The sequence below is a fragment of the Diospyros lotus genome, chromosome 7 (genome assembly GCF_014633365.1).
Source record: "Diospyros lotus cultivar Yz01 chromosome 7, ASM1463336v1, whole genome shotgun sequence".
Classification (NCBI taxonomy): Eukaryota; Viridiplantae; Streptophyta; class Magnoliopsida; order Ericales; family Ebenaceae; genus Diospyros; species Diospyros lotus.
Window position 1 is genome coordinate 27162525 of NC_068344.1, and position 14665 is coordinate 27177189.

The 14665-nt window shown below is 40.1% G+C and overlaps 1 protein-coding gene across 2 annotated transcripts in view; it reads left to right on the forward strand.

The window, feature by feature from the left end:
- Positions 1 to 662: 662 nt before the first annotated feature.
- Positions 663 to 14665, forward strand: part of LOC127806092 (thiol protease aleurain-like) — a 33006-nt gene continuing 19003 nt past the window's right edge. For both annotated transcript variants that reach the window (XM_052343105.1, XM_052343106.1), the window contains exons 1-7: positions 663 to 842; positions 1442 to 1563; positions 1686 to 1807; positions 1939 to 2012; positions 2321 to 2588; positions 4555 to 4686; positions 4906 to 5041. In XM_052343105.1, the coding sequence (XP_052199065.1) occupies positions 688 to 842; positions 1442 to 1563; positions 1686 to 1807; positions 1939 to 2012; positions 2321 to 2588; positions 4555 to 4686; positions 4906 to 5041 (1009 nt within the window). In that variant the 5' untranslated portion in view covers positions 663 to 687. The remainder of the gene's footprint in view (positions 843 to 1441; positions 1564 to 1685; positions 1808 to 1938; positions 2013 to 2320; positions 2589 to 4554; positions 4687 to 4905; positions 5042 to 14665) is intronic.

A 14665-nucleotide genomic window follows, 5' to 3' on the forward strand; every position in this document is an offset into this window, starting at 1 on the left:
TTTAGTCTCATTTGTGGCTTTGGCTATATATATATATATATATATATATATATATGACACTCAATAAAAAAATTGTCTTTTACAGAGAGATTGCGATCGGAGGTAATATACAGTATTTTTGGCTTTAAAGTGTTTGTCTAGTTAAAGAAAATAATAAAAAAAAAAGAACCAAGTATTTTGGCCTTTATAACATGTATATATATAGTCACTACACTAGCTAGGTATAATAATAATAATATTATTATTATTATTATTATCTGGTTCTAAATCATTTAACTTTTTGTAAGACTAGTTTGATGATAGATTAGAACATCATCGACCGTGGGAGAACAACGATGTTACAGAAGAATCCAACAGCTACGTACTGGTTCTTGATTGATTGCAACCTGACTAAATAAAATCATAAATCATCACATGTAGAATGACAAAGACACCACAAACAAGACAAAGCTCGTTAGTGGATGAATGAGTGAAGAAGGTGGAGTCTAAATTGTGTCCATTTTCGTCAACCCCAACATCGCACCGAATGGTAGGACCATCATTTCGGGCCGGTAGGCCCGCCGGCGTGAGAACAACCCGCACGTTCGTCGACCGGACCCACAAACTAGCTAATTGTATAAATACCCACAAACTTGGATTGGAACCCATTCATATATATCAGAGCCACCCACCGGAAGATTCAGTTCAATGGCCGCCCCCTGTATTTCCATCATCCTCTTCTTCTTCTTCTTCTTCTTCTTGTTCTTCTCCACCGGCGCATCTCCGGTGTCCACGTTCTACGACGTCAGCAGCATCGTCGGTACCAGTCCTCATGCCCTGTCCTTCGCCCGCTTCGTTCACAAGTAACCTTTTCTTTTTTTGGTCTCTAGCCTCACTTATTGCACGGAGAGTTCACTTCAAAATTATTTAAGATAAATTAATGCACCAAAGTTTTCATTTACTTATTACTCTTGTATGAACGTTTTCTGCTATTTTTTATGCTCCTACTCTTAATTACGTTAAGGAAGTTAAATCGTAGATTAAGTTTTCGACTCTTGCGTAGGGTGAGAATCGAACTCACAACTCACCGAATTGACATCTACATATTGTTTATCCGACTGTTCAACTGATATCCCGAGAGCTTTATTTAATACTCTTACTTCTTGATAAGGAGAGTGCTGTAATTAATTAATTTTATAAATTTTAAGAACTAAATATATAAGTAAAATTTAAAATTTAAAAATGTTGAAGCTTAATAATCAAAATTCAAAGAATACATAGTGAATTTACTCAAATACGTAGGAAGGTCTCAAGCAGTTACCTTTTTTTAATTCCCTAGATATTTTTAATCTGGCAAAGAGATGTCTAAGAAAAAGAAGTAAATAATTATTTTAAAATAATAGAATGCTGGCAAAGTTACGAAGCTCTCTCTCACCGGCCGGCGGCTTTGGAAAATTTTCAGGCACGGAAAAGGCTACAAGACGGCGGAGGAAACGAAGCTGCGGTTCTCCATTTTCTCGGAGAACTTGAAGCTCATCTCATCACACAACAAAAAGGGACTCCCTTACATTCTTGACGTCAATAGTAAGTCCATGCACTGGCGGACAGTGCATGGAGGTCACCACTTTTCTTGAACTATATTATTATATATGTTCCGCCTATCATATAATTATTGAAACCAATAATTAATTAATTAATTAAAACAGGGTTTGCCGACTGGACCTGGGAAGAGTTCCAGAAAAACAAGCTGGGAGCTGCTCAAACCTTTTCTGCCACCGTTAAAGGCAACCACAAGCTCCAAACTGATGATCAAGATCTTCCTGAAACGGTAATTTTCCTGTTTTCTTTGTTCTTTTTAACTTCGATTCATTTATTAATATTATTGCATCTATATATATTCGAAAAAAAAAACACCAAACAAAATAGCTACCTTACCTGCTAGCTGCTTTTTAACTACAGAAAGACTGGAGAGAAGAAGGAATCGTGAGCCCAGTGAAAGATCAAGGCTCCTGTGGATCTTGCTGGACTTTCAGGTGATCAGATATAAATCATAAAATCGAACCAAAATTAGAAGATTCAATTATTTAAATAAATATATCATGTTCAGAACACTGCGTCTTCTGTATTTTTTATTTTTCCTTAAAAGTAAGATCCATCATTATACCATTGAGAAACATATAGAGTAGGAGCAACAACGTAGACTCACTCAAAAAATTTTAAATTTTAAGATTCGGAGTTATAAGCAGCGACTGTGATGGTTAATTGATCTGTTAATATTTTTAAGCAAATGAATAATAAGATTATATGTATATATGTGTGTGTGTGTATGTATTGGGCACAGTTCAACAGGGGCTCTGGAGGCAGCATACAAGCAGGCACATGGGAAGGACGTGTCCCTATCGGAGCAGCAGCTAGTGGACTGCGCCGGAGCATTCGACAACGCCGGCTGCGACGGTGGCTTGCCGTCGCATGCTTTTGAGTACATAAAATACAACGGCGGCCTGGAAACTTCGGAAGCTTACCCTTACACAGGAGCGAGTGGTGGCTCATGCAAATTTTCCTCCGAGAATGTTGCTGTCAAAGTCATCGATTCTGTCAACATTGCTCAGGTCCCAACCCAAACCCACCTCTTTCGGATTAGAAATTAATAATAATAATAATAAGAGAGTAATTAAATGCCTTGCCAAACAAAAATAAAATAAAAGGTTAATTTTATTAATACGGGGATTAGTTGATATTTTAAAAATAACATTAATCTTTCTTACACACTTTTAAAAAATTAGCATTCTCTTTGTTTTTCAATTTTCAATTTTGAATTTTGAATTCATTTTCAGTTTTCTGTTTTAATAATCTGTTTTTAGAAAATTGAAAACGCGTTCTCTTTGTCATTTTGAAAAACTATTTTTCAAAATAAAAAATTAGAAAACGCGTTCTTTTTGAAATTTTGAAAATATTTTTTTAATGATATTTTATTCAATAAATTTGATTATTAAGTAAATTATAAATATTTAATGTTAATATATTATTAAAAAAATATATACATTTTAAAGTTAATGAATTTTGTAATATTTTTTTCCATTACAATAATAAAATATAAATAAATAAATAAATAGATGTATTTTGAGTTTAGAGTTTGTTTTGAATGAAAACACTCAAAACAACTTTTTGTTATTTTGAGTTTTCTTTACAATTTTTTTTTTTTGTTTTCAAAAATGCATTTTTAAAAACAGTAAAGAGAACGTGTTTTCATTATTTTAGAAAACTGAAAACTAAAAATGACTTGAAAACAGCAAAGAGAATTCTCTTTATTGTTTTCAAGTTATTTTTAGTTTTCAATTTTTTAAAATAATGAAAACGTGTTCTCTTTATTGTTTTTAAAAATATATTTTTGAAAACAAAAAAAAAATTATAAAGAAAACTCAAAACAGCAAAAAGTTGTTTTGAGTGTTTTCATCCAAAACAAACTCAAAACTTAAAACACATTTATTTATTCATATTTTATTATTATAATAAAAAAATTACAAAATTCATTAATTTTAAAATGTAGATATTTTTTTAATAATGTATAAATATTAAATATTTTTAATTTACTGAATAATCAAATTTATTGAATAAAATATCATTAAAAATTATTTTCAAAATTTCAAAGAGAACGCGTTTTCTAATTTTCTGTTTTAAAAAATAGTTTTTTAAAATGACAAAAAGAATGCATTTTCAATTTTCTAAAAACAGACTACCAAAATAGAAAATTAAAAATTGAAAAGTAAAGAAAACGCAGCCTAAGTCTTGCTTTTTGTCTCCTCTCACTACTATCCTCTTTAATATTTATATTATAATCTAAACATATTGCATAGTTTTAAAAATATTTTTGAGTTATGGTGGCCAGGGTCATGCCTTCCATAGATAGGGGTTGGGTTCGCTCATGGTGGTGGTTAAAAATAAAGGGTTACATCACTATAACTTGAATCCATTCCCAATGCAATGCAATATTGCTAGCTCCATCTCTCACGATAAACCCCAACATCACTGCAGAAATTTAAGGAGAGAGTAAATGAAGGGTAATTTAGATGTTCTTATTTTAAAATAACTTAATATTAAATAATTATACGTATTTAGTTAGATCAAATATTATGCAATAATTAAATAGATGAGATCATCATAGTTAATAAATCAACACCTAACATTTATGCACAATTTTTGAATTTTGTCATTGAATCTCTCTCAAACAACATATGTGTCTCTATCACTAATAACTTTTAGGGACAAACATATGCTGTCATAATAAATAACGTTTTAGTGACATCAAATAGTAATAATTCGATCGGTCTCTTGGACACAAATTTTCTATTATGAAGTTTGATCCCATGCAATTGAAAGTTCTAGATGACGAAAGATTTTGTCAGCAAAGAGAGAGTTGATCATCAAGAAAGGAAAGGATTTTAGGGATGGAGTGTTTGTGCGTGTGTGTATATATATATATATATATATGATATTATGGTAGCTTTCTGATGAGTTCTCGAGCTGAGAGTTTGAGAAAATTAATTAATTAATTAATGCATGGGATGCTGAGCGCAGGGAGATGAAAATGAGCTAAAGCATGCCGTAGCATTTGTTCGGCCGGTGACCGTCCTGTTTCAGGTTGTCGAGGATTTTCGATTCCTCGGCGATGGAGTTTACACCAGTAATAAGTGCGGCAAAACTTCTCAGGTGAGCTTGTTCGCTTTTGCGTAATAATAATATTAACTATTATTTTTAAAAATGATAGTTAAAATGCAATGCAATGAATATATATCTTATTTTAAGATAATGATATATATATATTTACTATATTTTATTTATTTATAATATCTAAATACTCTTATTAATTAGTAATAAAGCTTGGCGGATATTAATTAATTGGGGGTGTGCATATTATTGGGTGCGTAGGATGTGAACCATGCAGTTCTGGCAGTGGGGTATGGAGTGAAGGACAATATGCCCTATTGGCTCATTAAGAACTCATGGGGAGTAGATTGGGGAGACAAGGGCTACTTCAAAATGGAGATGGGCAAAAACATGTGTGGTATATCTCTCTCTCTCTCTCTCTCTCTCTCTCTCTCCTATATTATATATAACAATAACTTGCCTCTTGTTTTGCATTATTTGAATAAAATGATATTTACCATCTATACACATGGTGAAATGTGAAAAAAAATATAAGATAAATTGGACCATAAACCATACTTATCCAACAATGCAAATGAAAAGGCTAATGATATTTAGGCCCCACTTGATAATAACATCACTTGGTAACTGTTATACGTATTTTTCGAATTACTTCTTATGGACTAGGCTCAACCCTACAGGCTGGCCTATTCGCCTAAGGCCCAGTAGGCTCCAAGCTAAGTTTGTTGGAGCAGGCTTAAGCATCACTGAAACCCGAGCTCGAATCGCGGGGCCAAGCAAGTCCCAGGCGATGCTTCCAACAAGCTTCCAATGACTCTTCCAATTCACTAGCTTAACTGATCAGCTCGCATAACAAGAAGACCACAAACCAGATAACAGTGGTAGACTAGGTGTTGTCCCAGCTGGGCCATCCAGGCCCAACCTGTTCCCATCTTCTCGACCCATTTGTTTGGCCCATGACGGTCCCATCCTGGCCCTTGCAATAACATCATTGTAACCACTTCTGAATTTTTGCACGCCTACCTCAAATCCTATCCTCATTCATGACGGATCCCATTCACATTAATAAGGGTCCTATCAGCACCTTGCTGTCGCCTGGGTGCCTCCGCCAACGCCAGATATTTTATCCCATCACCTGCAGACGTATGACACATGTAGGAGGATATCTCATCCACCTATATATCGGCCATCTCTCTTGAGAACCACGGTATGCTCTCTCTGCCAACTTGCTGTACTCTGCATCTTTTTACTCGCTTACTTACTTGAGCGTCGGAGTATTTTGCAGGGGCCAATCGGCCGACGAATCAATAAACCAAATCACACCATATACCATTCTCTCTTTCGGATTGATTACATCAGTGCGGGCTAACGAATCACGGTCGACCAATCCCGAATGTCGATATTTTGGCGCTAGAGGAAGGGCGCTCTGATCAGTACCAATGCCGATGGCGAGAAACACAAGAAATTTTGAAGTGATGACTAACCATACCAATCAACCACAGGAAGTTCTGCCAGGGGGGCATAGTTGTATCTACTTTTGTACCCTCGTTGGTCGGATCCATCCCTGGAGTTCCCGCACGGTTTCCCTGCTAATCTGTGGTCCCTACCCTTGGGTTAGAGGCAATGCAGGACTAGCAACAACATCAAGAAGCATTGGAAGGTACCGTCATGCAGCTCGCTGATGCGGTCAAGGCACTGGCCCAAACACAAGTGTAAGAAGCCTAGATGCAAGCAGAAGCCATGCCATTTGCAGGTGCCCCTCAGGCTTTGTGTGGAAGGCTTCCCCCAGACGGAAGAGAAGCCAGAAAAAAGCTGCGACGGGCTAGATCATCCCGTTCCTCCAACTTGCAATCTCAAAGATTGGAAGAACGTCGATGCTATATCAACGAATAGGAAGTGCACCTTACTAACCGGGGAATAAGGGTGAATCCTTACGGAGGTCACCATGAAAAGGACTATGAAGGAAGCTGATGACGCGGATACCTACATCGAGGGGATGTCTCTGTCAGAGTCAACCCGAGTAGAGCCACCCACCACAGCTCGCCAGGTTATGAAAATAAGAGGCGACCTCCTCCACGAGCTTGCTATTTCCTGGAGCCTGATCCCGCATGGGAGAGGCGATCTCTTGTAGGACCATCCATAAACCAAAACCCCACGGTGGAGGAACTATTACGGAGGATCCAACAATTGGAAATAAGACATAAGACACATGATCAAAGAGAGGGTCGTTAAGAGAGGGCCCTATTCTCTAGAGAAATTGAGCTAGAGCCTCTCCTTTTCAGGTTCAAGGTCCCCAGCGTCCCTCAGTACAATGGGGATAGCGACCCATATGACTACTTGGATTCTTTCAACGTCCAGATGGACTTGCAAACTTTTAGCTCGTTGGCAAATGCCGATCCTTCCGATCCTTCCCTGCTACCTTGGGAGACATATCTTGGGCATGGTTAAGAAGGCTTCATCCTCGCAGTATCTGTAGTTGGTAGGAGTGTTAGAGGAAATTCATCAACCAATACAGATCGCTCCGGAGGCAGCTCGCCCCAACATGTCACTTTGCTACGATGTTCCAGCGGTCTAGTGAATCCTTGAAAGACTACATAGAGAGATTCAGACGTGAAGTCAATAATGTGGAAAACCCCTCGGACGAGAGTATCTTGACCGCAATCTCTGCCGGACTTCGAAAGAATGGAAAGCTCTATGAGAGCATCTATAAGTCCCCCGTAGGGGACCTGGGCGAGTTTTACGAGCAAGCTGCGAGGGAGGTTATATGGGAGAAAGCTTTTGGCTCGAAAAAACCCAGCAATCAAAGAAAATGGGGAGAAGGCACCAGTCAGAACAAGAAAAGAAGTAATGGCGACTATCATAAAGAAGACCAAAGGCAGAATACCAATGATCAGGTCGCCAAAAAGGCCAGGAATGAGTAAGGAAGGGAGCGATCTCCATGCTGAGGTTGATATGAGGATTATAATGTCCTATCTGACTCTTAGGATAGGATTTTCGCCACTGAAAGGAATAAGGAGGACTTTGGGAGACCTAACCCCATAAGGACTCCCAACAAGTTCAGAAACAAGGATAAATTCTGCGCCTACCACAATGAGACGGGGCACATCACCTCCAAATGTTGGGCATTGAAGGACACGATTAAAGAACTAATCAAAAGGGGTCGGGTGCATGACTATGTGGTGTGGACAAAAGACTAGCAGCCCTAGCAATCAGCCCAACTAAGTCCTCGTCAAGCTCCTAAGCCATACCAAACACCTACAATAAGAACTATTTTCACCATTCATGGAGGGCCTCATATTGCAAGGACTTCTAACAGGTCCCACGAACGTTATGTTTTAGAGGCCGGTCACCTTATGCTCGCTAGATATGGTGAACAAGGAGGACCATCCAAGAAAGCCAGGATAGACTCAGACGATATTGCCCAAGGAAAATTTTAAAGACGTGCACTAGCCACATAATGATGCCTTAGTGGTTCGAACTCGAATTGGTAATGTGGAGGTACGAAGGATTATGGTAGACATGGGTAGTTTAGTAAACGTTATGTATAGGGGATGTTTTGACTAGATGGAATTGGGGTCAAATCAGCTGATAGCATCCCTGGAGCCGCTCTATGGTTTCACTGGCGACGTAGTAATACCAATAGGACGTATCAAACTCCCCTTCACGGTTGGGGATTCAGATTTTCAGGCCACAGCAATGGTAGACTTCCTTGTCATCAATAGCCCCTCCACATACAACGTCGTCATGAGGAGGCTTGCCTTGAATGACTAGAATCTGTTTGTTTCAACTAGAGTCTTGGCAATCAAGTTCCTAACTCCGAATGGGACTGGATGTGTAAGGGGCAAGCAGTATTCGGCAAGACGTTGCTATGAGGAGGCATTGAAAATAGGGCTCAATGGAAAGAAAATCAATATAGTCTCTAGAAGGGAGGTGCGGATCACCAGTTGTAATACCCCATATTACAAAGTGTCAAGTAAGTTCGAGGAAGTAAAAATCAATTTGAGAATTTAGTTAAGTAATTGTCGAATCGATGGAAGGGAGTACCCTAAAATGTAAATATCTAAAGAAAAATGTATGTTATTGACGAGTGTCTTGAGACAAGATTTAGAACACTGAAAGCAATCGGAATAGAGACAATTTCTCGGTATAACTAATGTTAGCCTGAAAAATTGAATGATCATAAGGGATGTAATACTTGAGATTTTTAGATTCAGATACTTGAGAAAATAGGATATTTCAAGGGATTGTGGATGTTTGGAGACAAGTTCAATTTCTAAGTCAGGGGCAAAATCGTAATTTTTGAGATTCGGGTAAAAGTGTAATTTACCTAAAAATCAGGGATATTAGCGTAATTAACCCTTTATCCAGTGACTAAAATGCAATTAAAAATTAGCCTGGGACCATGTTGAAAAGGGTCTAATTGCAATTACCCAAAAAGTTTGGGCCAAAGTGTAACTCTTGAAACTTTTTTTCTATGGGCATTTGAGAGATTCAGGAAAAGTCTCATAATGACGCTAAAGATAAGATAAAGACCCATGATGATGTTAGAGAAAAGATGAAGGCTCATAATGACTTTAGAAATAAGATAAAGACTCATGATGAAGTTAGAGATAAGATAAGATTTGAAACAATTACAGAAAATCTTAGAAGATTTACAATGATTGCAAAAGATCTTATAAGATTTTGGAATGATTATATAATATCTTAGAAGATTTGGAATGATTGCAGAAGATTTGGAATTATTGTAGAAGATCTTAGAAGATTTGAAATGATTGAAAAAGATTTTGGAAGATTTGAAATAATTAAGGAATATTGTATTATAATGTGACTGACTTGGTGGCCTATAAATAGGGTGTTCATGGTTAGGATTCTCTCATTCGAAATCGTGACAAATTCGAGCTAGACGAAAGTGTTTCGGGTTTAGTGGATAAAGGGCTTTTAAAGCATACGCAAGGCATCACAAGCGTAGAGCATTTGGGCAGCGCGTGAGGGCTCGTAAGGAAGTGGTTTGGTCAAAAGACTTGAGGAGTTGCACGAAAATCGAGGTTGGGCACACGATTCGAGGTGTTTTGAGTTTCGTTCAAGGTGAGTGTTCACCCTAAAAACTTGGTGTTTGTGTTACTTAAATGTGTTGTGATTTCATGTAAAATGGTTTTGTTGCATGCAAACGGTAACCGGTGACTGTTGGTTTTATGAGGGAGGTTCGTCCCTAAATGTTTTATATTTGTGCATTGCATTTTATAAAATGTTGTTTATATGATCCATTGATTTGTGAAATGTGGTATAGTTTTGTGTTTTATGTTGTTCATATGGAATGTCAACCTAAATGTTGTCTGGATAGTGTAGGCATAATTCTCCAAGGGTGTGACAGAATAATAGGGGTATCTTGTGTTGGTGTGCATGCCTGGATAGTCATCTTGGTTTTCGTGCCAAGCCGTTTGGTCAGGGAAGTTGCACTAGGATGATTAGGTGGTCCATATGCGATTTGAGTTGGGACTGGGTAATGGTTTCTAGATGCTTAGAGTGGGAACGTAATCTCCGACGTAAATGTGGCGAGCTGGGTTCTGCGTTGATGTGACCCTCCTAGGTCGGGAGTGGTAACGATTGTTCCTGAGATATTGGGGAGATGCGTTGACCTTTCCCCTCTTAAGCTAGAACCGCATCGTGTCGATGTGTCGGTATGGTGGTAGGGTTAAGTGTTGTGGGATTCTCTTGGGCTAGGGATTGCCGAGATGTGTTGGTTTAATTGATGTCTTGCATACATTCATGAAAATGTGTTTTTGAACTCTCACTTAGATGATTCATCATCTAATATGGACTTTGTCCCTGTAATATTCAAATGTTCCAGATGAAGGCAACGGTGCGAAGGGAAAAGGGATTGCTGAGGAGTGACGGCAATTAGTGGATAGTATATCATATGTCGTTTTCAATTATGTTGTTTATTTTGATGACGTCATGTAAAATGTTGGTTCGGTTTTATGATATAAAGTGATTTCGGTTATGTTCAATTGAGGTTTCGATCTAGCTTCCGCATTTGAGGTGATTTACCTGTCTTAGTTTATTAATGTTTCTAAGTTAATATACTGAGAAGGTATAATGGGGTCTTCGAAGAATCAGTTTTTGAGTTGAGTTTTCGTTGGAAAAAAATATTTTCCTGGAATCTTACGTTACCTAACGCTCTGGGAGAGTGGGGTGTTACACCAGTGACAAAGGGCTCAGTCACGACCTGGACCCGCGCGAGGTGGACTGTGACCGAGCTGTCAGCCCGGCAGATAAGCTGGAAGACATTGTGGTCCCTCAAGGTAAAGTCTCAACTGATTGATTTTCTTAAAGCTAATTTAGACTTATTCGCCTAGAACCATAAAGATATAGTGGGAATAAACCAAAACGTGATGCTATATCGACTCAATATTGATTCCAACCGTAAGCCAATTCGCCAGAAGAGGAGACCTATGACGGCTAAGCGTCACATGACCTTGAAAGAAGTGGTAAACAAACTCTTGGACAACAAATTTATCAGGGAGGCCCATTATTTGACTTGGGTGGCGAACCCGGTCCTTGTGAAGAAAAAGAATGAAAAATGGAGGACATGCGTCGACTTCACAGATTTGAACAAGGCCTCCCCAGAATTAACCAGTTTGTGGATGCAACGACTGGCCACCAGTTTTTCAGCTTCATAGATGCCTATTCGGAGTACAACCAGATTCCTATGAACCCCGAAGAGGAGGAGCATACATCATTTGTCACGGACCGAGGGCTATACTGCTACAAGGTGATTCCCTTTGGACTAAGTAATGTAGGAGTAACATACTAGCGGCTAGTTAATATGATGTTCGGAGATCTAATTAGAAAAATCATGGAGATATACGTGGATGATATGTTGGTAAAGTCGGGGAAGGTTGCCAACCACCTCTGCGACCTAGAGGAGGCATTCCAAGTTCTGAGGAAGTACTAGATGAAATTGAATCCGCTCAAATGCTCATTCGATGTAGCTTTTGAGACATTTTTGGGCTTCATGGTGAATGAAAGAGGGATCGAAGCCAACCCCGAGAAGATTCGATCTTTGCTTGACATGCTATCACCTACCAAGATAAAGGAAGTGCAAAGCCTTAACGACCAGATCGTTGCCCTCAGCAGGTTTGTCTCCAAAGCCTCTGATAAGTCCATTCCATTCTTTAATGTCTTGAAGCAGATGAAGAATTTTCGATGGATGGAGGAATGTGAAAATGCTTTCCAGCAACTAAAGGAATATATGGGACATGCTCCCCTCATGTTAAAACCAAAGGAAGGAGAGGAGTTGATCGTCTACTTAGGAGTGTCTAAGTACCCTATCAGCGTGGCACTAGTGCGAGAAAAAGACCGGGTGTAGTACCCAGTGTATTATGTGAGTCACTGACTACTAGATTCTGAAACAAGGTACACCCTCATGGAGAGGCTCGCCTATTCCTTAGTGGTCGCTTCAATGAAGCTACGCTCCTATTTCCAAGCCCATCAGATTAGCATATTGATCAAGTACCCACTGAAGTAGATATTGTAGAATCCCGACTCGTACGGTCGTTTACTCAAGTGGGCTATTGAGCTCGCTCAGTTCGACATAGAATACAAACCAAGGTCGGCCATCAAAGGGCAAGTGCTGGTAGATTTCATTGAGGAGTTCGTGGGCCCAGTGGAGGAGGAGCCCTTCTCTTCAGTGATTTCGGTTTGGGGGTTATTTGTGGATGGGTCCTCCAGTGAGCACGGATTTAGTGCTGGTATACTTTTGATAAGCCCGGAGGGACACAAGATCCCTTTTGCGTTAAGATTTGGGTTCAAGGCAACCAACAATGAGGTTGAGTATGAGGCGTTGTTGGTAGGTTTACGTTTGGCAAGAGAAGTGAAGGCAGAACGGTTAGTAGTTTTCAGCGATTCCCAGCTTGTAGTCTATTAAATACAAGGGGAATATCAAGCAAAGGGCCCAAAGATGGTAGCCTACCTCTAGAAAGTTCAGGGACTAATTTGCCTCTTTGAGGAGTTCAAGTTGAATCAAGTGCCAAGAAGTCAGAACTCTCATGCCGATGCCCTCGCTCGCTCGGCATCAGTAGGAGATGCAGACTCCTTGGGAGCTATTCCCGTGGAGTTCCTGGCAGTGCTGAGCATGGAAGGACAAGGTGAGATGTTAGCAATCGAGCTGAGGTCGGATTCATGGATGAAACCCATTGTTAACTATTTGCAAGAAGAAAAATTACCAGGTGACAAGTTAGAAGCACGACGTACAAGAGCTAGAAAAGCCAGATACTGTGTTCACAATGACATGCTTTACAAAATGGGGGTCTTACCCCCATTGTTGAGATGCATTGATGAGCTTGATTGTCGGGCAGTTCTCATAGAAATCCACGCAGGTCACTACGGCAATCATGCTGAGGGGGTATCATTGGCTCAAAAGGCACTTCACCAAGGATTTTACTAGCCTACCATGAAACAAGACGCTAAAAATCTAGTGAAGAGGTGCGACACATGCCAAAGATTTGCAAAGATACCACGAGTTCCACGCACCTATCTGCAACAGATGAGTAGCTCATGGCCTTTCGCTATGTGGGGTATCGACTTGATCGGGCCATTTCCTACAGCTCGTGATGGATGCAAGCATGCCATAGTCGCTGTTGATTACTTCACCAAATGGGCGGAAGCAAAGGAGCTAGCGCAGATATCCACGACAAAGGTAGAAAAGTTTGTGTGGAGCAATATTACTTGCAGGTTTGGAGTCCCCCAACAGATAGTCAAGGACAATGGTGTAGTACCCTAAGAGCCCAGATAAGTTAGTATATATCGAGAATAGTGTAAGAAAGGAAACAACACCAGCTGAATGCTTTTTGGGCTGAATGTAGGCAAAGAACTTCCAAGTTAAGCATGCTTGACCTGGGGTAATCCAAGGATGGGTGACCCCCCTGGGAAGTTCGCGTAGGCTCATCAGGGTAAGTTGTCTTGGACCTTCCTATCGCTCGATGAGGGATGTTATAGGTGGTATCAGAGCCTACTCTTGGCAAAGGCGATCCGATGAGGGCGGGGAGTGGCGCCGGGGTTCGAGGGCCTGTACAAGGAGCGGCTTCTGGCAAGCTTCTAGGATGGCAGCCCCCAAGGGGAGAAAATCTGGGACCAATTGTAAGGTCGCATGACGAGGACGTCATGTGTTCAAGGGGGGGAGAATGTAGTACCCCAAGAGCCCAGATAAGTTAGTATATATCGAGAATAGTGTAAGAAATGAAACAACACCAACTGAATACCTTTTGGGCTGAATGTAGGCAAAGAACTCCCAAGTTAAGCGTGCTTGACCTGGGGTAATCCAAGGATGGGTGACCCCCCTGGGAAGTTCGTGTAGGCCCATCATGGTAAGTTGTCCCGGACCTTCCTATCGCTCGATACGGGATGTTACAAATGGTACCCAGTTTACCAGCGAACAGTTTGTCAAGTTCTGTAAATCGTTGGAGATCTGAAAGAGCTTCACGGCCGTGGATTACCCCCAAGCCAACAAACAAGTTGAGGCTGTCAACAAAATAATCAAACATATATTGAAGATAAAGTTGGAAACCAGAAAAGGCGTCTTGGTGAACCAGTTGCAAACAGTGCTGTGGGCCTATTAAACCACAGCTCGCATAACTACAGGAGAAACTTCTTTCTGTATGGTTTATGGGTCTGAAGCAATGATCCTGATGGAGAATGAAGTAATTAGTCAGCATAGAGCCACCTTTGACCCTGAGGACAACGATTAGCTATTGGCCACAAACCTCGATTTGCTTGAGGAGGCAAGGGAGCTAGCTCGTATAAGAATGACGACCTATCAATAGTGGGTAGCAAGATATTACAACAGGAGAGTTCGAGTTTGGTGCTACAAAGTCGGTGACTTTGTGCTACGCCTTGTTCTTCTTGGAGCTCGCAAGGCCAGCGACGGGACATTAGGCCCAAACTGGGAAGGCCCCTATATTATCAAAGAAAACCCTAGCAACGGAGCATACCACTTGGCCGGCATGGATGGAGCTATTCTCCC